The sequence below is a fragment of the Nannobrachium achirus genome (genome assembly GCF_963921795.1).
Source record: "Nannobrachium achirus genome assembly, chromosome: 4".
NCBI lineage: Eukaryota > Metazoa > Chordata > Actinopteri > Myctophiformes > Myctophidae > Nannobrachium > Nannobrachium achirus.
This window is the reverse complement of record NC_137813.1, coordinates 20,742,488-20,769,054: the sequence shown is the minus strand read 5'-3', so window position 1 is coordinate 20,769,054 and position 26,567 is coordinate 20,742,488. Positions and strand designations below refer to the sequence as shown.

Sequence of the window (26,567 nt, the reverse complement as noted above, 5' to 3'; positions counted from 1 at the left end):
TAAGTTTGACTGGTGAAGTGTTTGATTGCTGTTCAGAAGTGTGTCCACTTGAGGGAGACACAGACCACGGGTTGATTTCAAGGGGTTTCTGGGTGTTTGGTTGCTGTAAGAATTATGTCCACTTGAGGGAGACAAATATCATGAGTGTTCTTTATTTTTTGTTTGTTCCCATGCTGCATAAATGTGATTGTGGACCTGTATATTGAAGATAAAAAAAAAGATAAAAAAAAAAAAAAAAAAAGATCAGACTTAAGGTGCAGAGGTTCTGTGTTCAAATCCCAGTTACCCTACTAATTGCTGCTCTATTACTTGGATCTTTTCAAGGTTAAAATACAAAATAACTACTCAAAAGCACCAGAACATGTTATCAGTGAGATATGGCCTACTGGTCTAACGCTTAGACTCCCAGTTAAGAGGTTCCATGTTCAAATCCCACTCTACCTACATCTCTCGAGTTCATTGACCTTTTTATGGCTAAAATTGTCTCGATTTTCTCGACCTATTCCAGTGCTCTCAAGGCATGTAAGTCAAAATAAAATTTCCGTTGGACAGAGTTCTTTCAGATATAACCCCCCACCTTTAGCTCTCAGGAAACAGGGGGAGGGACACCCCTCCACGATGGTCCTCCGTGTACCTTGGGCATGGGACTTGAACTTGTCTGAAACCTGCCTGTAACAGGGACAACCGTCCAAGCGACCATACCATTGAGCCAAGGCACCTTTGGGCCCTCAGCAGGTATCTCCTCGTTCTTTTGAGTTTGCGCTTGTATTTTAGCCTTGAAAAGATCAAAGTTCACAAGTAATGAAGTGTAGGAGGACTGGGATTTGAACATGCGACCTCCGCACTGAGAGGCGGATCTTTAAACCACTACACCATCCTCCCACATTGCTAGAAGTGTAGGAGGACTGGGATTTGAACATGCGACCTCCGCACTGAGAGGCGGATCTTTAAACCACTACACCATCCTCCCACATTGCTAGAATGGTCTAGTGGACTGATGATTGGTCTCTCAGTTCAGAGGTGCCATGTTCAAATCCCAATCATCCCACAGGTTATTTTTTTACTTGGACCTTTTCAAGGTTCAAATACACAAGCATTACTCAAGAGCACTCAAAAGTTAGTGAGAGATGGAGTAGTGGTCTAAAGATCAGACTCTCATTGCTGATGTTCCATGTACAAAATAGAGATTTATATATTTATATAAGTTCTTTCATCTGTGCTATAGAGCCATAACCAAGATTATAGGGGACAAGAACATTTTAAGCTTTCATGATTTAAAAGTTGTTTTTCCATTTAGGTGGACAGTGAAAGACAGATAATACATTTTTGCCATTTGTCATGAATGATGATGAAGTATAGGGTCAAGGGTGATGTATTGACACCCTTGACACTGGATTCTTTGAGAGTGCTTCCGGGTCACGAATGGGACAGTAGTGCGTTTGAGGAGCTGCTGCTCCCACTTTCATTAAAAAGTTATTTTTCAAAGCCTCACTTGCTTTTAAACTCCACTAAAAGTGCAGTAATAGCATCCTCTACAACTTTTCATTGATTTGAACCGAAAAAGAAGTTGGTAGAATGTCTAACTCGCAGAAACCAGCGGTCTCTGCAAAGCCGCAGACACGCCAGGGCAAGAAGGACGACCCGCCGGCGCCATTAACAACTGCGGACTTGGCCATTGTTCTTACACGGTTTGACGACTTAAATGCATCCATAACCTCCGAATTCAAGACAACTAATGCAACCATCGCTTCACTTGAGGCAAAAATAGACAACGTGCAAATCCAGCTCTCTGACCAGGGACATCGTCTGACGACACTGGAGGAGAACGCGTCGCGTTATTCCGACAAGCTCGCCGAGCTGGACGCTAGATGTGATACTTTGGAGGATAATTACGTTAGAATCAAGGCCAAGGCTGTCGCTATTGAGTCCCAGGGGCGTAGAAATAACGTCCGTATAATCGGATTACCCGAACTAATCGAAAAAGATCAGCCTAATACCTTTTTTTCTAACCTACTTGTCGAAATTATGGGCAAGGATCTGCTACCAGAAGCGCCCGAGCTTGACATAGTGCATCGGGCCTTGGCTCCCAGGCCTGGGCCTGGTGCCAGACCTCGGGCTGTAATAGCTCGTGTCCACCGTCACCGCATCAAGGACGCCATAATTCGAGACGCCAGGAAGAGAAGGGGAACCCTAAACTACAAGGGGACCCCTGTTCAGATCTTCGAGGACCTGCCACAAGAAATCATCGAACAGCGTTCGGCCTATCGAGACGTGATGTCCGCCCTGTACAAACACGGCTTCAAACCGAAGCTCCTACATCCATCTCGACTCTTCATAACCACCGCGGAGGGGAGGAAACATCTTTCCTCTCCAAAAGAAGCCGCAGACTTTTTGAAGAAGAACCAGGGGCAGAACGAGGGGACATCGCCTTCATCTTCGACCGCATCGGTTTGAGAAGGGATGTAGAAGTATATTGGTCTGGCTAGCCTGGCCAGCTAACACATGCTAACATGCTATATATGCTCCAGTAATTTTATTTTTCTACTTTTCTATTTTTTCTACACACATATGGACGATCTCTCGTACTCCACAATGGATACTACAGTGTAAAGTAAATGTTTAGATGGGTTTGACTTGTGTTATTTGCTATGTCACTTTTTTTTTTTTATTTATATTGTTTTACAGTAGCTTGTGGAATGGTCGATAGTGTGTGGGGTTGGCTAACTAGCTAGTACATGCTAACAGGTTTTTTTTTTTTCTTTCTTTAATTTTCCTATTTCCTTTTCTGACGTAAATACGCAACCCTTTTTTGACTGATATTATATGATCGGACGGCGTGTGTGGACATGTCCGTTCCAACGGTTGGTGCGAACCACTTGTTTACTCAATTAGGTATTTTGTTTACGGCGAATTCTATTGCGCTTGTGGTATGCTAATATGCGCTGTTTCTTTCTCTCCGTACATGACGATTACGTTATGGCGGTTTAGTTAAGTGTTAGAGAGCGATCGAATGCTTTGCACTTCATGATGACATGATTGTAGTCGAAACTTCTCGACATGTTTTCGTTGTTTTTATACTTCATCTTCTTATGATGTGGCTCTAATATGCTGATAGCCTGAGTTGGTTGTTTGTTTTTGGTCGGTGGCCGCCATTGTGTGCCTCTGACAGGATGGACCAAACTGTGAACTCTGAACTCTGAACCACGCTCGACAATTAATGGTTCTACGCTGCCTCTGCCGGCTGGGAGGTGGTATCACTACTATTTTTGTTACTTTTTCTTTTTGGTTGTAACAGCAGCCTCTCGACTGGCAGGCCTTACTTTATTTTACAACTGACTCATGGACATTAGTTTTTTTTCTTTTTTTACCTTTTAGATAAATATGTCGCCACATAGCACCTTCCCTCTGGGATTATATAACCTATTATGTTTTTTTCTTGTTTTTTTTTTATTTCTGATGTCTGGAGGCTGCTTTTTGGGACCCGGTGGCAGTCCAGTATTGGGGCGTCTGGGTGGGCAGGTTAAACTTCCTGTCCACCACCATGGAGCACTACCTTCATGGTGCATTCGGCTTGGCCGGGCGCTCCAACGAGCACAATTGGCTGTGTTCGTGGGAGGGAAGTCGACTGGGGAGGAGGAACAGAATTTGTCTCTGCATTAACGGTTCCCACAGTGGTCAGGGCGCCTGTTCAGAGAGGGGTGGAACCGGGGAGGATAGCGTGTACCTCCACATGCGTTACGCCCCCCTGGTGAAGCTCCTTAATGTCAGGTGAAAAGAAGATGGTGGCATGACGGATCGGGTATCGGAGGAGACCCGTTGTTGTCTTTACCCTCCCAATGACTACTGTGGGGATTAGCAGGGATAGGTCTAACGTAGAGCATGGGGATGGGGGAATTGGCTTGACACTAAATTGGGTATATGGGAAAAAATGTTTTCTTTTATTATCTCTTAAGGGCAGGGTTTCTCTTCTTTACAACTGAATGTGTACGTACCGTGATCGCTTCAGATCTTGTGATATTTTGTACCAATGATTATTGTGATTGGAATGTGATTTGGGGTGCCATCACTATGTGTGTACCTGCCTCATTGTGACATTGTACCTTAATAAAAAAGATTTGAAAGACACTGGATTCTTTCAACTTGGTCAAGTTTCTTTTTTTTCTTTTTTTATAATAAATCTTTATTCAAAAGTCATGACATACAAGACAATACAAAACAGACAATACAGTACAGAACAACACAAACACAAAAGACAAGTTATCAATACATCAATACAGAAACAAATCCATCCATTCCTCCTCGGTGGAATTTCCACCAAGGAGGAATGGAGGAAAGAAGCGGCCAATCAGCGTTGATGTTAGGGACTACTGACTGCACGTTCTTTCTACGTGCAGTAGAATGTATCCATCTACTTGGATACAAGCTAAAACAAGGCTTTAAAATAACTGTGTGTGTGTGTGTGTGATCTCAGGGGTACAGGTTGTCCCTCAGGATCGGACAGAGACCCCCACTCCCCCTGCGGTGGACTTGAGCATGTCTCCCTCCTCCCGTCACACCCCCAGCTCGCCAGAGATGACCAACGGATACTACGGCCCCTCTGGGGTGAGCATGCATGGCAGCACACAAATGCACACCGCACGCACACGCACTTTGGGCTTTTGCCTTTATTAGATAGGACAGTAGACTGACAGGAAATGGGGGGGAGAGATGGGGAGTGACACGCGACAAAGGTCGTCCGGATCGGGAATTAAACTGGTGACGCCGCCAGGCATCCATGCCTATGTGGCAATGCCTAAGTGGTATGCGTCTGGACCAGTAGGCCAGCGGGCGCCCCATTTGCACTTAATTATGAACATAACCATATGCACGTACACAACCGCACAGACCCCCCACAACAAACAGTTAAACACACACAGATATACCGGTATATAAATGTAAATACATACAGTATGACAGTGTACAAATAGAACCGGGTTATTTGGTTCCATTCGTACACTGTCAGAGTTAAGGGGAGAGACCTTGACATTTGAGAAGTTTGAGAAACAGCGGTGTACGTCATCTGTCTCGCGGCTGAGAACATTCTCCCGTGTTTGTCTGTTAGAGTCATTTAAAGAGCAAACAGTGTCCCCCCCCCCTGTGTCCCCCCATCCATGACAGAGGGTGGCTGCTGGTGGTGACTCAGCCAGCTGGACAGGGGGGGACATTGGGAGCGTTAAGCCCAATGCGTCACACCCTCCAGAAGGGAATCAAGGTGGAGGGTTTATCAAACACCTCTTGTGTCCCCAACAAGCGCCTCTCTCTCTCTCTCTCTCTCTCTCTCTCTCTCTCTCTCTCTCTCTCTCTCGCTCTCTCTCTGTGCAACTTGCACTCAGTGGCCCCACGGGGGCATGACGTGAGCGTGTGTATGTGTGTGCGCGGGTATGTGTGTGTGTGTGTGTGTGTGTGTGTGTGTGTGTGTGTGTGTGTGTGTGTGTGTGTGTGTAATCGGATTTACGACAAGGTACAGCCACGCAGACCTCACGCCGCCTAATTCAATTCCCTCCCAATTGAATTGAGCCACGCTGGCTGGGGCCATTCAGCCTCCGGGGCCCACCACCCCTCTCTGAGTAACCCCCAACACACACACACACACACACACACACACACACACACACACACACACACACACACACACACACACACACACACACACACACACACACACACACACACCACCAGCCTCCCCCGCAGACACAGAAAGGACACATACACACACACTTAATCTGCCCCACCACCACCACCATCACCACCACCTCTCTCCCCTCTGTCTCTCACACACACACACACACACACACACACACACACACACACACACACACACACACACACACACACACACACACACACACATGCACACCCCTCCAGTGTCTCACATACATAGCAGTGTGTGCATGCGGAGGCAGAGCGAGTGCTCAGGGAATTGGTTTCATTTCATGAGATTTGTCACATCCACATTTCTGACATAGCTGCAGACACACTGAGACAGCCACAGGATTGTGATCGCTCAATGTCTCTGAAGATAGCACTGTTTCATACACATTCCTTTCCCCTCGCCCAGACCCCGCGCTCACTCGGCCAACCAATAGTGTGTGTGTGTGTGTGTGTGTGTGTGTGTGTGGGTGTGTGTGTGTGTGTGTGTGTGTGTGTGTGTGTGTGTGTGTGTGTGTGTGTGTGTGTGTGTGTGTGTGTGTGTGTGTGTTGTTACGAGTTGAGTTATGCTAGATTCATACTTTAGTTGTCATGCACCGAAAATAACAGATCTACAAGCTAGCTCACAACTTGCGGTTTTGTAGATCTGCTATTATCAGCCAAAAAGATTTAAGTGGCATTCATAAAATCATCATCCTAAATGATTGATGTTCCCATGTGTGTGTGTGTGTGTGTGTGTGTGTGTGTGTGTGTGTGTGTGTGTGTGTGTGTGTGTGTGTGTGTGTGTGAGAGTGTGTGTGTACAAGAAATTAACCATTCAACGTGGCGCGTATATTTTTGGCAAGTCTGAGGCGAAAAAATAAAGAAATAAAGGAAATGTAAACGTCAAGAATAGTGAAAATATCAGATCTACAAGCTGACAGATACTATGATCCCCTCTTCTCTCCAGGACTCACACATCCGCTACGTGGAAGGCGGAGCCTCCTCGCAGGCCTTCCAGTTCTTTGTGCCGATTGGAGCGGGGGCGGGACTCCACCTGCACTCCTCCATGTTCATTGGCCAGGCCGCTGACAAGCGCGCCTCCCCTGACCTGTCGGCGGACGAACAGCTGGCCTGCCATTGGAGGAAGGTGAGGCTATAGCGGTGACGTCACTGTGATGTCACGCCAGTGACGAGCGAACGGCTGCTCCCTTTGACAGGATGCTGTCAGGTGGGATCAGGCCATTTCAACAGCTGGGTGGACGCACTGTACAGTGTTGATTTTGTTGACTAAAACTATGACGAAAAATGTCCATCGATTAGCTTTTCTTTCACTGATGAAATGAAATTAGCAAGCTAAGACTAAATATATTGACAATTTCGTCAACTGATAAAATTATCAGGGAGGGACATAGTGGAGAAGCCATCCAGTAGAACTAACAGACAAGTCATTTTATGTTTGGTTGCGCCCGGGAAAATAGCCGATCTAGCCGTGAGCTTGTAGATCGGCTATTTTCAGCATGCAACCAAGTGTAAAACCAGGCATTACGACACCATCAAGGCAGGCCAAAACACAGCCTAAAACCTTATGATATTTAGTTCACTAAAACTAGACTAAAACGAAAGCTTGTGTGTTGCTGCAGTGTCACCTGCTCTTCACTGTATGAACCATGTGCTGTAACTTGTGTGTTCTGCAGTGTCACCTGCTCTTCACTGTATGAACCATGTGCTGTAACTTGTGTGTTCTGCAGTGTCACCTGCTCTTCGACTCGCTCCAGGACCTGGTGGACCACGTCAACGACTTCCACGTCAAGCCTGAGAAGGATTCTGGGTACTGCTGCCACTGGGAGGGCTGCGCACGCAAAGGGAGGGGCTTCAACGCCAGGTGAGCCAGATCTTCACCTGCTGGATATGTAACTGCAAATATTGAGAGCTTGCGCAAAAAAGACATTTTCACCAACACTTTTACACCTAATATAGGGGGCATGCGTGTGACATCATCATCAAATCCAGAAGTTATGCGGGAACGCCTACTGAGTGTCAAAAATGACTTTCTGTCCTTGACAGCCCATACATCCAAACAGAAAAGTCCTATCTGATTGCATTAAACAACGTTAAACTCACTTTGCCACTTGATTTTCCATCCACTTTATGCATGCGCATACCCTCTATTGTACATTGAGATGTCAAAAGTGTGTGTCAGAGGCCGTTATAGGATTTTAAACTGCCGGTCCAAATGTCCGGCATGATTAAAATGTACCAGACATCTGAAAAATAACGGACAATGTCGGACATAATATGGGTTTATGCACAAACATAGCCAATAACAACAGTTAAAGCATTATATTTGGGATGAAAACGAATTGAATGTAAAAGAGTAGTAGGCTAGCCTATAATGTACAGCTTCATCTTGCATAAGGGAATTAATTATTGGGCTAAGGGCTACAATTGCACAGGTTGTGTACGTATAGGTTTTTTAATTGTTCAGGATGTCAATAGGGATTGGAAATAACATTTTTCTGTCTTAGCCATAAGAACACGGTCAAAGCCGGCAATTATCGGACCTTAACGCAACCTCCCACAACACCATGGTGTGTGTGTGTGTGTGTGTGTGTGTGTGTGTGTGTGTGTGTGTGTGTGTGTGTGTGTGTCTGCAGGTACAAGATGCTCATCCACATCCGCACCCACACGAATGAGAAACCCCACCGCTGTCCAACCTGCAACAAGAGCTTCTCACGCCTGGAGAACCTGAAGATACACAACCGCTCACACACAGGTCAGCAACGCCTTCTATGGCTCGTGATGGTTGGTTACGTCCCGTAGCCTGGGTTTCTATGGGCCCATGCATTCATTCCTCTGTTCAGCTGTGTGCCCTACAACAGCATAGTGCAGTAACTATGTTTTTGGACAGACCATCTTATTTGTGTATCCCAAAGGTCAAATTAGCGTTCATGATATTGGAGGATAAACAATTACCTCAAGAACAGATAAACAATCAGTGTAATATCACATACATGCCTTTATATCATTTGGCTAATCAGTTGTCAACACTTTTAAACCCATTTCTTAGTGACATTTCTGTTTGTAGTTACTGCACTCTGCCTTTGTAGGGCAGTAAATGTGATCCATTTTCATATGTTTGCTTGACGTTGTGGTAAATGGTATAAAGATATAAATCGTCACTGTCGGGCAGAAACCTCGTATCTCCAAGTTTCAAATGTGTAGCCTACGTTTTTTTCGTAAATTAAAGCCCTGCCTCATCATAGACTTTTGCACAAAACTAGTGAAAATAGCCGATCTACAGTCACACAACTCCTCGCAGTATGAGGCGTTGTGTGCTTGTAGATCGGCTATTTTCACTATTTTGAAACGTTTTCTTTTTAAAATGATGAATAAAAACGGTTTTATACATACATCAGGTTTCCACCCGACAACAGCGATATATTCTCCCCTGATTCCTTCTCTTTCCTCACCCCAGGTGAAAAGCCCTACATCTGTCCCTACGAGGGCTGCAACAAGCGCTACTCAAACTCCAGCGACCGCTTCAAGCACACGCGCACGCACTACGTGGACAAGCCCTACTACTGCAAGATGGCGGGCTGCCTGAAGCGCTACACCGACCCCAGCTCGCTCCGCAAGCACATCAAGGCCCACGGGCACTTCGTGGCGCAGGAGCAGGGCCCTCCGGGCGGAGGAGGAGGAGGGGGGCTCTCCCTGCAGAAGGGGGGCCAGGGGCTCGGGTTAGGAGGGCTGAAGGAGTCGGATCTGTCCTCGTACGTGAGCGGGGCCCACATCCTCATCCCGGGCGCCGCCGCCGCCCTCCTGGGGAGCCACACCCACCACCACGGCCTGCAGGGCCTGGGCAGGGCCTCGCTGCCCCTGTCCGCCATCAGCCCGCGGCCCCTGGACCTCAGCGCGCTGGGGGGCTGCCCCCCCGGCTCCCCGCCGGCCGGCCTGGGAGGAGGCGTAGGCGTGGGCGCCTCCGTCCTCTCCTTCAGCGGCTCGCCGCTCGGCCTGCACGCCAAGTCGCCCCTCGCGCTCGGCGCGGCCTTCCCGTCCTCGGCCCTGGGCATGTCCGTGGTGCCCGTCCTGGAGCGGTCCTGGGCCCGGCAGCAGGGCAAGGGGGGGAGGGGGTACGAGGAGGGGGGCGAGCCGGGGGGGCTGTCGTCCGGGAGGGTGCTGAACCTCTCCACGGCGGGCTCCCATGACCCGCTGTCCTGGGTGGTCATCCCTCCAGGCGCTGTGGTGCTTAAGCCAGCTGTGGTCAACTGATGCACACACACATGCACACGCACACACACATGCACACACACATGCAAACGCACGCACGCACTCAGTCAAACACACACACACACACACACACACACACACACACACACACACACACACACACACACACACACACACACACACACACACACACACACACACACACAGTGGTTGAAGAAGTACTAACATGTTTTACTTAAGTAAAAGTAGCAATACTGCAATGTAGAAATACGCTTGTTCAAGTAAAATGGAATTCAAAATGTAATTGAGTAAAAGTACAAAAGTATTGGCATCAAAATGTACTTAAAGTACCAAAACTAGAAGTACTCATTACACAGAATGTCCCATTTCAAGTTTTCAAATGTATACACATCTTTGGAAAATAGCAGATCTACAAGCTCATAATGCGATGCATTGTGAGCTTGTAGATTTTCAAATGGCCGTAATGTATATACCGGTAGGGCTGAAGTGGTTACTGTATGTTTTGTAATAATAATCAAAATCTACAAGTAACTAGTAACTAAAGTTTTCAAATAAGTAGTGTAGTGGAAATAGTGGAAATACTCAAGGAAAGTACAAATACCTAAAGATTTTACTTAAGTAAATGTATAGTTAGTTACTTTACACCACTGACACACACACACAAGCACGCACGCACGCACGCACGCACGTACGCACACGCAGACAGACGCATGCACTCTCACGCAGACATTCCAGAGGGGCTCAGGGGAGGAGGGAGGGAGGGAGAACGCCATAGTATGGGTACTGGGGTTAAAGGTGAGAAAAGGTTGGCTCGCACAATCAAACCCAGGCCACACATTTGTGTGACAGGCTCGGGGGGGAATAAAGAAACCGATCAAACCCTCAATAGACAAACTAAACAATAGATAACTTCACACCTCACAAGATATACATACAACACATGCCTCTTTTGTGTCCGGAAAGATAGCGACGACCGAGACCTTTCAGGAACATGTAAGCTAGGTGTTTCTATCACCAGGCCTGTCTCTGGCCTGACTCTGTGTTCTTTTTTAAAGTTTTTGTTTGTTTGTTAATGTTTATATTCTTTGCGCGGTTCTATCTGCTGGCTCCACAGCCTCTGCTCTGTGTTCTTACTTAAAGCCCTGGCTCATTAATATGTATTTATCAGACTGTTTCTCATTGACAGCGTGCCTGTGGCCTAGCAGCGAGATAGACACACCATGAAACAGAATGACGCACTCGCGCGTCTCGGCCAGCAGCACGCGATAAGGGGGGGGGGGGGAACTTTCCACTGTTGCTTCTTAAAGCTATGGACTATTTCACACAGGCTCCTGTGATGAATGTGATTCAGACAAACTTGCTGTATGAAAGCAAGCGACATAAAACTGGCTCGGATTGGGCTTTGTGGGGGGATAGGTTGCTCTTGCCAAGCTCCCCACGGCATCCCAGTGAAATGGTTGATAGTTAGGATAGGAACCAAATGGACCCGTACCAGTCTGTAATGTGTCAAAGGGGGTCTGAGGCCCAGTGCATAGCAAGCTTGGAATGACAAAAAGCTTGAGAACCACTGGTATTGGCAAGTGCTATCCTCAAGTAGGGGTGGGCGATATGGAAAAATACAATATCACGATATTTTCCCAAGCTGTATCACGATACATGATTTCATCACGATTCTTTTTCACATTGGTTTTTATGGTTATTTTTCAAGTTACTTGACAAAAACTAGACTCTCTGGGTTCCTTTTGGGAGGTCTAATTTGAACTTTACAAGTATGTAACTCTGACAGTATACAAATGAAACCAAATGGACCCGTAAGGGTCCATTTGGTTTCATTTGTATACTTAACTGTCAGAGTTAAGTTTCATTTGTATTGATTGATTGATTGAAGAATTTATTAGAAGTTTGCAATAGAAAAAAAAGTACAGTTTCATGACAGTACAAATCACTGGTACAAGGTCAACTAAAAGGAGATCCTAGAAAGCCGAGGCTTATTTCCACAGGAACCACACTTTATATTTATATTTTTTGTATACTGTCAGAGTTAAGTGGAGACCTTGACATTTTAAAGTTTTAGAGCTACTGATTTAGACCAAAATGCAGGTTTAAATTGAATTCTGCAACGAATCTCTGTATTAACGATTCAACAGGATTTCTTACAAGGCTCCCTCAATTGTATCACGATATATACGATACCTCTGAAAAGGCATATCGTGGAGACATTGTATCGTCTCAACGATAATTATCACCATATCGCCCACACCTCTCCTCAAGTGCACAAAGTCCACTCTGAGACAGTCAAGCAATACGCTTACTGTACATTACTTAATGGTGTAAACTGGCTATAGTATTTAAAGCTCACAACTTGCTGCTAAACTCACTGCTTCTCCAGTGTAAACAGAAACCTGGAGAGAGCACCTTGGACAATCTGTCCCCCTTTTTTTTCTTCAGGGGGGACGTGGCAAACGATGGCCAGCACAAATCACTAGCATGTGTTTGGTTCCATGCAGACAAGGGGCTTGGAATAAGGGCACAGAGCAATGTTAGGTCTCAGTCAGCACAGACAAATGGTGTAGTATCACCTGGCAAATGACCAATCAGCACTTCTTATTAGTTTTCACAGCGTCTTCGGCACCCCCTACTGGCGGCAGGATACACCCCAATGTCCCACTTTTTTTCGCCATATACAGAACTAGTCCTGTTTAACTCCCAAGATTGTCCAGCTCTCTCTTACGGTAATTGAATCAACACAGCCCAGTTTGTGTATGAAAGGGCTTCTGTTGTGATGAACACTAGTGTCTTGTATTTGAGGTGACCAGCCACAAAAGCAGCTGTGAAAAACAGGTGGTCGTCCCGTCGAAAAAACCCTGACGGGGGCCTCATCATCGCGGGCTGGAAGTTTTGTCTCGAGTTCAGCAGTCCCCGGTTGTGCCAAAAAAACAAACAAACAGACTGTGACAGGGTAAATGTGGGACGTGTGTATCGCTGCCCCCGCAGCAGGGTTGGGATGCGCTCAATGCCACGTACAGCTGGAATGATTAGGACGCTCTTAAAACACTGCCTCGCCTCTGTCTGGGTCCAGAGAGGCCAAAACAACAAGAAAAAGGAGGAGAGAAAAAAACCCTCACTCGTTTAGCTTCTTCTCGTGGTTTGCAGTCAACATGCACTTAATTAGCACACAAAACACACACACACAGACACACACAATATTGTCTTCTTTATTTTATTTTATGAAATGTTAACTGCCAGCCGTGCCAGGTGTGGTCGTTTAGAAGCTCGTTCTCGCTCGTTCCACTTTCCACTCGCCAGCTTCGCTAATCGCCGTTGGCATCGTGCCAGGCTTGTTGCCGCAGATGGTTCATGTATTGTACAGTAACAATGTTTGACTGCACCGTGTTCTACTGGGGTTCCCCACAGAGGAGAGAGGTAAAGGGGGGGCTTAAGAAGACCATCTTAAGAAGACCATCTTAAAACACAAGGAACATTCCCTCAAGAGACTGATACACGCCTTCCTCTCCTCCTCCATCCCAGACGAGGGTCTTACGTTCTATTCCATGACCCCACATTCCTGCGAATAATCACAGTTTTAATGCTGATTTAGTTTGTTTTTGTCTGTCGTCGTTGTCATTGTTTTTTTTGTTTTGTTTTTTGCTGTTGTTAAGACGAAACATTGTTCTTGTGATGTTGAAGATGGTTTTAGATTTCATGTTTCTGCGGTGGCTGCTTTTTGTAACTCAGCTTTCTCCATGACCGAGGCCTAACCGTTTTGGGAGGGAGGCGGTCCGGTGGGATGCACTTCCTCAATGACAATCAAACGCTACATCTAATAACCAGAGGAACACTTCTGGTTCAGTAGGGTTTAGCTGGACTCTAATGAAAGAGTGTACGCCTCAGACACACTCAGAAAGTGGGACTGAGTTACCAGGGCCCAAGGTGAAGGGGCCTTAATTATTTTATCCAGAACCACTGACTGTTGTGGACTGTCTGTGACAGGGCAGGATTCGCACTGCAAAAAATGGCAAGTGGCCTTGGGAGAGAGTGGGTCTAAACCACACAGTAAAATCCTCAGTGTTAGTTCATTTAACCACTTTAACCCTGGCGCCCCTATTTTGGGCATGTCATTTTAGGCAGACTTTTTCTGAAGATTTCAGAAATAAGTATTGAAGCTCACCATGTATTGCATGGTGAGCTTGTAATGTAGACTATTTTGCTATTAGTCTCATGACAACATATATAGGGTTTAACTCTGAGTGTAGAAGGACAGGGGGCGAGGACAGGTTCTGAGCAGAAAGAAAGGCGAAAAATGTTCATTAACTACCTTTTTCCACTGATGAAATCGAAATAAGAAATAAACTAAAAATATGCTACGGTGACTAAAACTAAGACCAAATATATCGACAATTTTGTCAACAAATAAAAACTAGACTAAAATGTTAGGGAGGTACTAGTGCAGAAGATATCCAGTAGAACTAAAAGACAAGGCTGTGCTTGGGTGTTGCATACTGAAATATGGGAAATCTGCAAGCTCACAACACGTCGCGCTGCAACACATTGTGAGCTTGTAGATCGGCTATTTTCAGCATGCTACCAAGTGTAAAAATCACCATCAAGGCCCGCCAAAATCAACTGTAGATTTGCTCTAACTAAAACCTTGTGATATTTAGTCGACTAAAATCTTATGGCATGTGTCTTCAACAGGGGGTCCGCGATCCCTAGGGGGTCCTCAGAGTTACTACAGGGGTTCCTCCAAATCTTTGTGATAGAAACTTTTTTCTCCTTTTTTATATTAACCCCCTTATTCTGAGAACTGTAGCCAAAAATGGCAGATCTACAAGCTCACAACCTTGTAGATCGGCTATCTTTGGCAAAGAGTTTTGGTGTAGAGGGGAAAAAGAGCAGACTAAGTACAGAGTGAAAGGTCAAGTTTATTAAGTATTGACGGTTCAAGTGGTTAAATATCTGAAAACACAAATTGACACGAATCCAAAATACACTGATGATTGTGCTGTCAAACGACGAATGAAACTATATCGAATCTATGAACAGGTTGTGGGGGTCCCTGCTTCATCACTCTCTTAACTAACTGAAAACGTTGAAGACCCCTGTCTTTAGGCGACTAAAACTAGACTTAAATAAAACATTTCGGCCGACTAAAATATGACGAAAGAACCCAAATCAAAATTTGCTGTCAAAATCAACAGTGCGGTGAGCGTAGGCATTGCTGTGGTCTCCCATGTGGCCGGCGGTCCTCTGCTCTCTGAAGTCACTGGGCGCTCCAGGGCCCCGGCGTGGCAGAGACTCACACATGCATGCCAGCCAGGCAGGCAGGAAAACTAGGCCACTGAACTCTGTCTGCCCTCTGGCTTTTTTTTATAGATTAAACCAAAAGGCTCTACCCTCCTCCCTCTCTCTCTCTCTCTCTCTCTCTCTCTCTGTCTCTCTCCACGGCCACAAATCTTTTTACCAGAGATGGGGAAAACACACAAACACAGATGCCAAAAACAAAAAAACAAATCAAGCCTCCCCCAGGTCAGGTTGAATTACAGCACCCACTCTCTCTAAGAGAATTTAACCCATTTAGGCCTAGAATTATTGAATGTTTTAGCCAGTGAAAAATAGCAGATATACAAGCTCACAGCGTGGCACCGAGTGCTGTGCTGCGAGCTTGTAGATCTGGTATTTTTGAAAAAGTCGTGAAAATGTGTGCAAATCTTTGAATATATGTATTTTCAAAGCGAACGTTTGTAACTCAGATTTTGCTCCTGGGGGGTCCCTGAAACTAAATATTTTGAGATGCGTGTCCGTGGCCAAATAAATATCATTTTGGGGGTCCCTTCACATGAAAAGGTTTGAGAACCACTGAGTCTCTCAAGAACAGACTAACTGAGCTCCAGTTAAATGAAAAGGACCTTTTCTTTGACGATTGCTAACCAGATTGCTGACATAGAAACATAGGGTTTTTCAAAAAATCTTAGAGGGATTCAAAAGACACTTAAAGAATCGGGTCAAAATTCTAATTTTCACGATTTTTCAAAAATAGCAGATCTACGAGCTCGCAGCGCGGCACTCGGTGCCGCGCTGTAAGCTTGTATATCTGCTATTTTTCAATAGTTAAAGCATAAAATAATGATACACAATAATCAGTGATGCACTGCATACGTGAGTTTCTGTCTCAGTAACTCTTAATTCACACAGTGTTTGGGGTTTTCCCCCCACCACCGGGCTGGATGTTGAGTGGACCATCCTTGCATGAGATGTCGTCAGAAAACAGGTGTTAATTGGACTAGCCTGGGTTTCCGTGGCAACAGCGAAACCCACAGACACGACATGTCCTCCTCTCCTCCGCCTCTCTCCCCCCAGGGGTGTTGCACCAAAATCTGGGCCCTGGGTACTTTAACTATTGAAAAATAGCAGATCTACAAGCTCACAGCGCGGCACCGAGTGCCGCGCTGCGAGCTTGTAGATCTGCTATTTTTGAAAAATCTTGAATATTTCAAATCCTTCTAAGGTTTTTTGAAAAACCTATGTTTCTATGTCAGTGGTGCTCAAACCTTTTCATGTGAAGGACCCCCAAAATGATATGTATTTGGCCACGGACCCCCATCTCAAAATATTTAGTTCCAGGGACCCCCCCCCCCCCCAGAAGCAACATTTTAGTTATAAATGTTCGCTTGAAGAAATACATTTATTCAAAGATTTGCACACATTTTCACGACTTTTCATACATAGATCTACAAGCTCGCAGCGCTGTGAGCTTGTATATCTGCTATTTTTCAATAGCTGAAGTATAAAATAATTCCAGGCCCCTCCACATTGGGCCCTAGTAACTCAGTCCCATATTTCCCCCCCTTGTGACGCCCCTGCTCCCTCTGGTCTCTCCCTGTCCGCCTGCAGTCGGGGTACATGTCCTCTATGGCTGGAGAAAGCTGACAAAACATAAAAATGACACGGATCCCTCCAGGGTCCACAAACTTCCGATATTAAAATAAGCTGTTTGATCCATTAACCCTTTGGGCTCGGTCTGTAATGAACTGCACTTTTGTTCCCCCTCCCTTTCTGGATATACAGACAGGGGAGGGTGGGGGATGTCATGTTCAAAATATATACTATAATCATCTTTGGTGTGTGAAATAATTAATTTGCTGATTGTTGTCGGGGACCAAGAGCAATTGTAAGGAATCTACAATCGATATTACAGCCATATATGTGTCTCCGTTTTTCAAACCGGTTGTTTTCCATCTAAATCTATCACACCATTCTAAAGCGGTACCAGCTCCTGGAGACTTCAGAGTAATACTAATATCAACACTTAACGCTTCGTGCTAGTGGGAAGTGAAAATGAGAACCGTTGTGCGTGTAATGGTGCACGGTCCAAATCCAGGGCACAAGAATTGTGTTTAGCTAGCTATAGGTCATTGTCACTTCCTGAGGGGTGCCATTGAGTCAAGTGCCACAGGGGTGCACAAAGGGTTAATGTTAAGACAATGGCCACGTGAGGCCTGTTCCAAGTTATGTTTTTGCACATTTGTGAGATATTCTAATGTCAGTATTTTAAGTTTTCCAAGTGCCTTTTATTATAGGTGAAATATAGAAGCTATACAGTATATGAAAATGATTATATGAATATATATATATTTTTTCCTGGCATCATGTTCTGTGGTTGAACATGCTGAACTCTAGAGTTGTAAAGTCTCCAATTGGTACAACATAGCGGCGTTCTCCTGTTTTAGAGGAATTTTATTACGATATTGATAATAATGTCAATGAAAACGAGAAACGAAAATGTTTAATAAAGTTGCATTTGATACAAGTGTGTGCATTCTGCTTTCTGTCTCAACTCTCTACTGAACATGCACGTGGAAGTTGTCAATGTGTGAATGTTCTGAAGTGCAGCAGTCATGACCCGACAGCGCCACCCTCCAGCCTGGTAGAACACTACACCTGAATAGAGAACCAACAGAGTTCACTCACTGTCCTTATGTTAACTGTAGGTGCCAGGGCAGGAATTTCATGGAGGCCATGGCTGCCGTTGCCCCTCAGTTTGGCCTTGTGCCCCTCAAACCAATGGCATGACCTGAGGCCACAGTGGCCTCAATGCCCCAACTGACTGTACCACTTTCTCTTTCTTGTCAATGTGTAGACTGTAGACACCAGTGTCTCTTTCTTGTCATGTAGACACCAGTGTTTTTTGTTGAGATTCTTTAAACCAATCCAGTGACTTTGACTGGTGCAGGGCTGAGCATGGATCAGATTGTAAATACTATCATTTATCTATTTCACTGCAGATTAGGTTATCATCCCTAACCCTTAAATTCAACAAATTCTTTCAATGGACTTGTTTTATTCGATGGCATTCCTGCCCTGGCATTTGGCCTTTGTGCCCTAAAAAAAAAGGACAACACCAAAGGCCAAGTGGCCTTGCCCCTAAAATGATGAAAATCCAGGCCTGGTAGGTGCTCACATTATGTCATGTCTAGGATAAGGCATTTAACAGACTTAATATCATTCATTTTAATAACATAATCGATTTGCAGTTGGTCGTAAAACCAAGTATAAAATAGGACTTTATGTCTTCATCTCTGACTAATCCATTTAGTGTATTTATGTATTTTTTAGTATTTTGGTAAAAAACAAAAACACTTCTTGGTAAGGTCTAGTATATAATTCCACACAGGAAGTGGCTCAGCACTAGGGATGGGACCATAACCCGATTTCCAGGACTATATAACAATAATTCAGCTCAATAACGAGTCGCTTACTCCTATGTGCAATGCCAGTGGTTCTCAACCTTTTCAGGCCGTGACCCCCGAAATAATCATATTTGAACTGGGGACCCGGCACCCTGACGAGCACTAAGAGTTTTATTGTGAAAATAGCCGATCTACATGCTCACAACGCCTCGCGTTGCAGATCGGCTATTTTCACAATTTCTGCCTCTAATATTTGACAATTTGGCCAATGTTTAATTTGTCATTTCAGAGGTATTAACAAAATCAATAACCAAAGACAATGCATAGCTATTTTTTCCAGGACCTTTCAGGACCCTTGATCAATTCCAAAACTTTTCCAGTACTGGAAAAATATTTGTCTAATTTCAAAATATTTTCAGGAATTTCATGACCGTGGGAACCCTGTGATAAACACTCACAATAATCGTATCATTGAGATTGTGAAGATCGTTGTGAGCTTGAAGATCAGTTTATTTGGGGGGGCAAACATTCCGCCCCAGGATAATGAATGTTGGGGATATTTTGATTATCGTGATAATATCGTAAATCACAATGTCTTTGGTCACAATAATCGTGACATGACATTTTCATATCGTCCCATCCCAACCCATTCCTGCTCTTTGATGCTGCAACAGGCTGAGAATTCACCCTTTGTCAAGTCCTGCCCGCTGTCCCGCAACTCTTCACACCCATCGGTTGCTGTCTTGGTGGGGCATTCGGTGGGACACTCCATCCACTACCATTTTAATTCAGTTGCTTTGTATTGTTATTCTGTGTTCAATTCTAATTTTAAACTTGGTTTCAGTAAAATGGAGCTGCTCAGTGGCAGTATAGTGACTCAGCATGTTTTTATTTCTCCAAAAATTATGTTTTAGCAAATTCAACATAAAAAAGGCAGAACCAGGGCGGGACAATGCAGATAGAGCCTGCTGGTTGGTCAGTCAGCGACCAACCAGAAGGCTAACAAAGGGTGAATTACAAGCAGATGGACAGAAAACACAGAAAATCGTGCGTCCTGTCCTTGGGCAAGTCTCACAAGACACTCAGACATGACCACAAGAGTCAGAGAGTAGAGAAAAAAGATAGGGGTTTTATTAAGGTCATAATTTACAGAGGATGGGGAGGGGAAGGGTTGGCCGAGCATTGTTCTTCATGTTTCCGTATTTCGCTCTTTCTGTTGACTGTCCTGTTTCTGAATGCTGAGCTCCTCGTCTAGACGCTCCTTAGCCCGCACCACCTGGGGGCGACAAAACACACAATGCTGTCATTACAAACCTGGATCACACAACACACAGAGTAGTATCATTACAACAATAAAATGTATTTATATTGCACATTACATTTGAAACAAAAGTGCTACAGTACAGAATAAAAAAAAACATTTGAATAAAAAAAAACACGTCTAAAGAGGGTTTTAAAAAGAAGATAAAACCAGAATTACTGTAGCTAACCGAATGCTTTATTAAAAATAAGTCTTTAGTCCTCTCTTGAAAGCAGATTGATTATTTAGATTCTAGTTATGTTATGCAGATTTAGGTTGTTCACATATGCACATGTATGTACATTTTATAGATGATAGATATAAGCTTTTTGCATGTCTACAAGTGCTAGGTATATCATATAGATATATCCTACTGTAGGTTTGAAGTCTACCAGCTATCCTACAGTAATTACTTTGTTGCACTTAACTTGTTGTGGTAAATATCACATGGCGCTACAGTAGGCACTGTACCATCACACATTTAGTAAGCTTGCAAAGTATTGTACACATAAACTTCTTTTTATTTTCCAGCAGTGAAGAGCCGCAAGGTGTATTACTGCCCTCCACTGGTCTGGTGGTTTATTTAACTAGATCTTCCCATAGACACCAGTATTGTGCAGGAACTGAAGTACTGCTTTTGACATCATTTGGTGGTTCTCAATCTCATTATGGCCAAACAAAGAAAAGACAGAATAAAACCTCCACTTCTAGCGCTGTGGGCGCCGGCGCCTCACAGCAAATCTCGCGAACGTCCCGTTTACTGGTTCTAGATGCCGCGAGAGTGTGTTGCTGGGACAGATAAAGGGCGATAATAAAGTAGATTTTCTCCTAATTTGTCACTCAAAAAAGCAATTTTAGTATGAGCTAATTAATGGTTCAGAAGCTGTGTTCATGTTCACTCTCCTATTGGAAATGAATAGACTCCAAACCTGCTTCCGCCTCCTAAAAAGGTATCCACCTACGATACAGGAAGTAAACCGGAATTGCTGTGTCTTGCCATTTCCGTCTTAGGTTTAACCCACAATGCCCCAGCCTCAGACCAACATAGCTTTACTGCATCTCTACGAGATGAGGTGTTACAACAGCACTTCCCACTAACTCTAGGTTGGACTGTGTGTGAAGTAATGCATCCCCTTATCCTACTTTATTCACCTTATTCATGGCCACGCCCACGAGGTAGGGGAGTAGGAGGGGTGGGGAGCCTCGTAGCATTGGCTTTCCTGTTTACCAGTGTTGCCGTGTCTGCATATAATAAGCGGCTTTGGGCTTGTTGTAAGTGTAGTTGCTAATTTGGGCTTTCTTCCTAATGTTGTTTAAACCATGGTTCCCACATCATGTCAAGGACCCCCTGATTAATATGTATTAATATGTGGACCCCCATCTGAAAATATTTTGTGCCAGGGACCCACAAATGTTAAAATATTTCAAAATATATTTGAAAAATATATATTAAAAAGATCCCAATATTTTTTTAAATAGTAGATGTTCTAGCTCGCATGTTGTGAGCTTGTAGATCTGCTAGCCGATGTAAAGTGGTAAAACCTTCCCTTTTTGTTTCCCTAGAAATATCTGGCAACACACTGATTACCTAAATTACACCATGAGCTTGCTAGGGAGGAAGTGAAGAGATATTGAATGAAGCAGCAGAGAAGGGCAATGCTGGAGGCACTGCCCTGGAGAATGGCCAAGAATAAGGTGAATTAAACCTTTTAAACCTCGGCTCCACCCTCCCCAGGGACAGGTGAGTGTTTATTTCCCGTTCTAGACTTTCTTTTGCTAAGAGGTCCACCTTCTCATTCCCTTCTACCCCATTGTGCCCTGGACACACATAGTCTTCCTGACATAACAGTACACATGTGTACATGGCATTCTTACCTTTGACTGCAGATAGAATGAGCCGCCCACTGCCTTGTCGTTGACATTGAACAGGTGTTCATAGCTCTGCAGACAGACGTTATAATTAGCAAAGCTTCACTATGCCTTGACAAATTCATAAACACAAAACAGTAAACAGAGTTATACTTGTTTTGTGTGCCGCTGTTGTGCACCAAAAATAGCTGATCTACAAGCTCACAGTACATCGCACTACAATGCGTTGTGAGCTTGTAGATCAGCTATGCTTTGGTGTGTGCATACCTTCTGGATCTCCTCCGGGGTGAGGGCTGTGATGTTGAGGATCTGCTGGGCTTCTTGGAGGCTCATCCCAGAGATGCTGGACACGGCAGCGGACTGCTGCCCCGAGCGGCCCCTGGCCTGCGCTGCCGCTTGACTGGCTGGTGGTGGAACACACAGAACACTGTCAAATACTTGATTATTTTAGCTCATGATTTTAGCATCCAAGTACATCTAAGTACAGAGCCAACGGGTCATTAACATGAATCCAACATACACAGATAGTGTTGTCCCACAAGTCTGAAGACATCGATGAGTGTAGATCGGCTATTTTCACACGTTTTTTTACACATTTGAAAACTTGAAATGGCAATGGAAATGGAAATTTGACTTAAGTAAAAAACATTTGGGTACTTTCTCCAACCTCTGCATGGAGCCTCACCTGCATACTCCTGTCTTAAGGCTTTAGCGAACGCCCGGCCCACCACCTGTGCCCCCATCACCACTATCTGTACCAGGTACTTCGCCTGCATGAGAAAAACATTCTTGGTTAGTGTTAGATCACTAGTGTTAGATCAATAGTATTAGAGTTAGATCTAGTCGGGGGCCTTGAGGGTTTTTCTGTGATAATCAGTCTAAAAGCACCACATTTTGAACAGATGTAGCCCAGGGCATGCTCTAATGATTTAGCTAGGGCGCCCGAGTCTGCGACCTTCGGGGTCGCCACATCGGCCAAATCAAGTTGGGCTCCCTTTGACTTTCTATACTATACTACAGGAGGGAATAAAATCATGTGTAGCATGTGAGGGGTCTAACTAGGGGTTTGTCATGATTCTGAGGTCGCCGACTCGGGCGCCCTAGCTAAATCATTAGAGCATGCCCTGGGCTACATCCGTGCAAAATTTGGCGCTTTTAGACAGATAAGCACGAAATTACCATTTTATCTCCCTAAGGCCCCTGAATAATATTCATTATGAAGCAACATGGCTCTTTGCACGATACACACATACACTACACTTATCACATACTGTGCAAATTTAACGCATACACTTATTCATCCTAATGTAACCACTTGCAACTCCTACAAGTGTACGAATACATGTAACTTTCTTCCTATCGATTACTCACCCCATGGAGAATTGAATTCATGAATATGGATATCTTTTGATTTTAGACGCATTCCCAAGCCAATAATTTGAGGAGACATTTGTCTCCTTAGGGAACAAAGCAGGCTCTTTCAAATTATTGGCTTAGGAATGTGACAAAAAATAAAAATATCCATGAATTCAAGTCTCCATGGGGTGAGTAATCGATAGAAAAATAGTAATGTTTAACTATCCCTTTAAGTTTAACACGTGTAAAGAATTCAATGTGGTATTCCACAGTGGTACACATTGTATAAGGAAACATTATGATATAAAGGAATCACTGTTAGAATATAACAGTGGTTCTTAATTAAAGTGGGGTCCACATGCTCAGGATTCCTTGAGGGTTTCCAAATGAACCCTTACATGTCTGTATAACTATGGATCATAGACTGTCAACAGCTATGGGGGTCTTTGAAATAAATGAAACATCATTTTGAGAGAACCACTGCATTGTGATACCACTGACAAAATGACAAAGATGTCAAATACAACACACTTCAACATTTGACATTCAAGGCCTGCGACTATAGCCAGTCTTTATGGGCATACAGCACACACTACACAATACATTGAAGGGTACATTTAGGTCTGACAAAGATGTCCCATGCATTCCAATCATGTATACCAGTTAGTGGTTCTCAACCAGTGGTCCATGAGGGGACTCTTACATTTGGTTTCATTGTACACTCTCAAGAGTTAAATTATTGTTAAACACCTGTATTATTCAATTTACAATGTAGATTTTTGCCTTTGCCTGTCATCTCTCCTATCACATGATACAGCATGAAATTGGGGACGAAATCCTATCCAACTATAACAAAATATTCTAAAGTTTGGGGTCTGAGAGGCTACAGCTCATCAAATGGTGGTCCGTGGCTCTAACTAATGCCCAATAAATAATGGTCCACCTTGATATGAAAAGGGTTGAAAACGATTTACTTTACATTCATGCTTTGTCAACGCTACTGTTACAAGTACAGAGTGAAAGGTCAAGTTTACTATTGGTTCACCGTTCAAGTGGTTAAATATCTGAAAACACAAATTGACATGAATCCAAAATACACTGATGATTGTGTGCTTTCATTCTGTCAAACAATGAAACTATAAGGAATCAATGAAAAGGTTGTGGGGGGTCCCTGCGTCATCTCTCTCTCTCAACTAAGGGGTCCTTGGCCTGAAAACGTTGAAGACCCCTGATCTACAGAAGTCATGAATGACACATTAACGTGTCGTTGCTCATCATTCATGACATGACAACAAGCATGTACTGAATTATGTAATGAAGGTAAACACAGCAGTACCATGATAACTCAACCATATTATCGTTATGTCACCCAGTCGCTTCCTATGGCAAGGTTAACATGAACGCAACGGTCTTCAAAATCGTACAGATCTTACCATTTATGATGTGCAGCAGCGATTATGACCAGAATGCGGCGTTTTCACATGTATGCAAGATGAGCATGAAGGTTGTCTAAGGGTCAAAGTTCAGGTACGGCACAAAGATGTTGTAGATTCAAGAGGGGCCAAGGTTTCTTATGACGCTCACAGTGTTGAGAGCAGTGCCCTCCGGTGGCCGGATGTTCAAACTGACACATTGAAAAATGGGTCTTGTTTAACAGTGTATCACACAAGTTTCCCCCTGTCTTTTAATTTAAAACAATCAGAATAGTAATAATGATAAGAGTAAATAATACAATAAAAAGTAGTCGAGATGTATGAGTAGAAACAGTAAAGAAGAAAATAAAAAGCGGGGTAGAAAATTAAAATAAATAAAATAGATAAATAAAAGGGGAGAGGGAAGGAACCGGGGAAGGGGACCCTACGTCTGTCCTATAGTGCTCTATCCGTCTAGGCCTCCTCATCAAGTGACCAGATCTCCTCAATTTTTTGGGTACTCTTTCAGAGTAAATTTGATTTACTCTAATTTCAGGAAATACTGCAAATACTGAAAGACTCTTTGAAGGAGTAGTTCACCCCCAAAATGACTTTCTACCACTTTTTCGAGTCACGTGTTCAAATACTGGATTCTGATTGGCTAAATTCCGGAGGTTATGACAGAACAACTGCCGCAAAGTTGTGTGAGGACTTGTCCGAGATCAATGCGCCTCAGTGTACATCCGGGGACTTCAGGAGGTAGTCGGAACACCTTTCCCCCAACCAACAAATGACCGTGGCAACGGTCCTATGTTTACTAACGTGCATGCTATAGTCGCCGATTTATTTGGATCCAATGCAATCCGCCAACTTTAAAGCCCCTTTTCTCTGAACCTATGCCTTTCTGGAAGCGAACAGCCTCTATTTACGGCCGGAACGGTACTTCTAACTGACGTTAGCTTAGCTGTAAGCTAGACGCATGGATTAGTATGGAGTTGGCGCCATCTGTTGACTGTTGGTGAGTAGAAGATGTTGTTGGTGGAACTATCTGCTGTCTCGCGGAAGTTTTATAGGCAATAATGATTGTAACTTAAGATCCTTGCAAGTTACAACTATGTGTTTTCTTTCATGTATAAGGGAAAAAGTGGTAGAAAAGCTATTTACCACTCGGGGTCGGACATTATGCTCTGATAATGTCCTGTGTGAGGGTGTTATCGGACTCGGCTTCGCCTCGTCCGATCACCTCCTCACACAGGACATTATCAGAGCATAATGTCCTCTCACTCGGGGTAAATTGCTTACTTTTTTCCCTTCTATATTGTTCACTTTACTCATGCCATGGAGACTTGATATAGTACCTAAATGTATTCCCATTTATTGTAATCAAATTGTCTTAGCAATGTGACACATAATACAAAATATATTTTTGAACTCAAGTCTCCATGGCATGAGTTATCGGTAAAAAAGGTCATTTTTGGGGTGAACTACTCCTTTAAACAAGTGATTCTCAAACTCTCAAAGTAGGGTCCTGGGACACCCAAAGTTCTTCCCAGGGGTCCCCAGGAAACAGTATAAGGCAAAAAAGGTAAGGGGTCTTTGACATGAAAATGTTTGCGAACCATTGCATTGATTACAGTAAAATCCTTGGTAAGTCAAATATAACAAATGTAGCCTTTTGTACAAACTCTGAGTTACAAATGGATAAATTAAGTATTTTACTGTGTCTCTTCTCTTGACACTGCCATAAACCTTGCCTGGTTAATAAACCAGACCGAACACAACAACACCCCCGGGCGGTAGTGGTGTTGTAGTACAGTCTGGCCCCGATCCATTGAGATTCTATTTCCTCAACCAGCTTCAAGGGTTGCCAATCAGGGTTGTATGCTTGGGGCACGTGGTTTCTGTAGGCTTGGGGCACGTGGTTTGGGGCAAACCCCAAACGAAGTGTGTGTGATAGAGGCTGGCAACACCAGGCAACCATAAACCAGCTTTATGAATTGATTTGAAAGGTCATTGTCATTCAGT

The 26,567-nt window shown here is 44.2% G+C and overlaps 2 protein-coding genes across 3 annotated transcripts in view; one reads left to right on the top strand and one right to left on the bottom strand.

The window, feature by feature from the left end:
* Positions 1-10,552, top strand: part of glis2b (GLIS family zinc finger 2b) — a 64,597-nt gene extending 54,045 nt beyond the window's left edge. The window contains exons 3-7 of one of the 2 annotated variants that reach the window (XM_080723946.1): positions 4,472-4,602; positions 6,638-6,817; positions 7,419-7,552; positions 8,325-8,443; positions 9,146-10,552. In XM_080723946.1, coding sequence (XP_080580072.1) covers positions 4,472-4,602; positions 6,638-6,817; positions 7,419-7,552; positions 8,325-8,443; positions 9,146-9,939 — 1,358 coding nt within the window. In that variant the 3' untranslated portion in view covers positions 9,940-10,552. The remainder of the gene's footprint in view (positions 1-4,471; positions 4,603-6,637; positions 6,818-7,418; positions 7,553-8,324; positions 8,444-9,145) is intronic. The other variant, XM_080723945.1, reaches the window with a different exon arrangement.
* A 9,142-nt stretch (positions 10,553-19,694) lies between these two features.
* Positions 19,695-24,641, bottom strand: pam16 (presequence translocase associated motor 16). Its single transcript, XM_080724916.1, has 5 exons — positions 24,564-24,641; positions 22,460-22,544; positions 22,042-22,178; positions 21,781-21,846; positions 19,695-19,881 (listed from the first exon to the last, which is right to left on the bottom strand). Exons 1-5 carry the CDS (start codon positions 24,564-24,566, stop codon positions 19,795-19,797), a joined length of 378 nt encoding a protein of 125 aa, XP_080581042.1. The 5' UTR covers positions 24,567-24,641; the 3' UTR covers positions 19,695-19,794.
* Between the last annotated feature and the right edge of the window lie 1,926 nt (positions 24,642-26,567).

Excerpts from the sequence above, each read along its gene's own strand:
- pam16 (XM_080724916.1), bottom strand. Across the intron at positions 21,847-22,041 it reads CCCCGGAGGAGATCCAGAAG|AGCTATGAACACCTGTTCAA; the intron begins GTATGCACACAC and ends GTCTGTCTGCAG. Across the intron at positions 19,882-21,780 it reads CATTCTATCTGCAGTCAAAG|GTGGTGCGGGCTAAGGAGCG; the intron begins GTAAGAATGCCA and ends TGTCGCCCCCAG.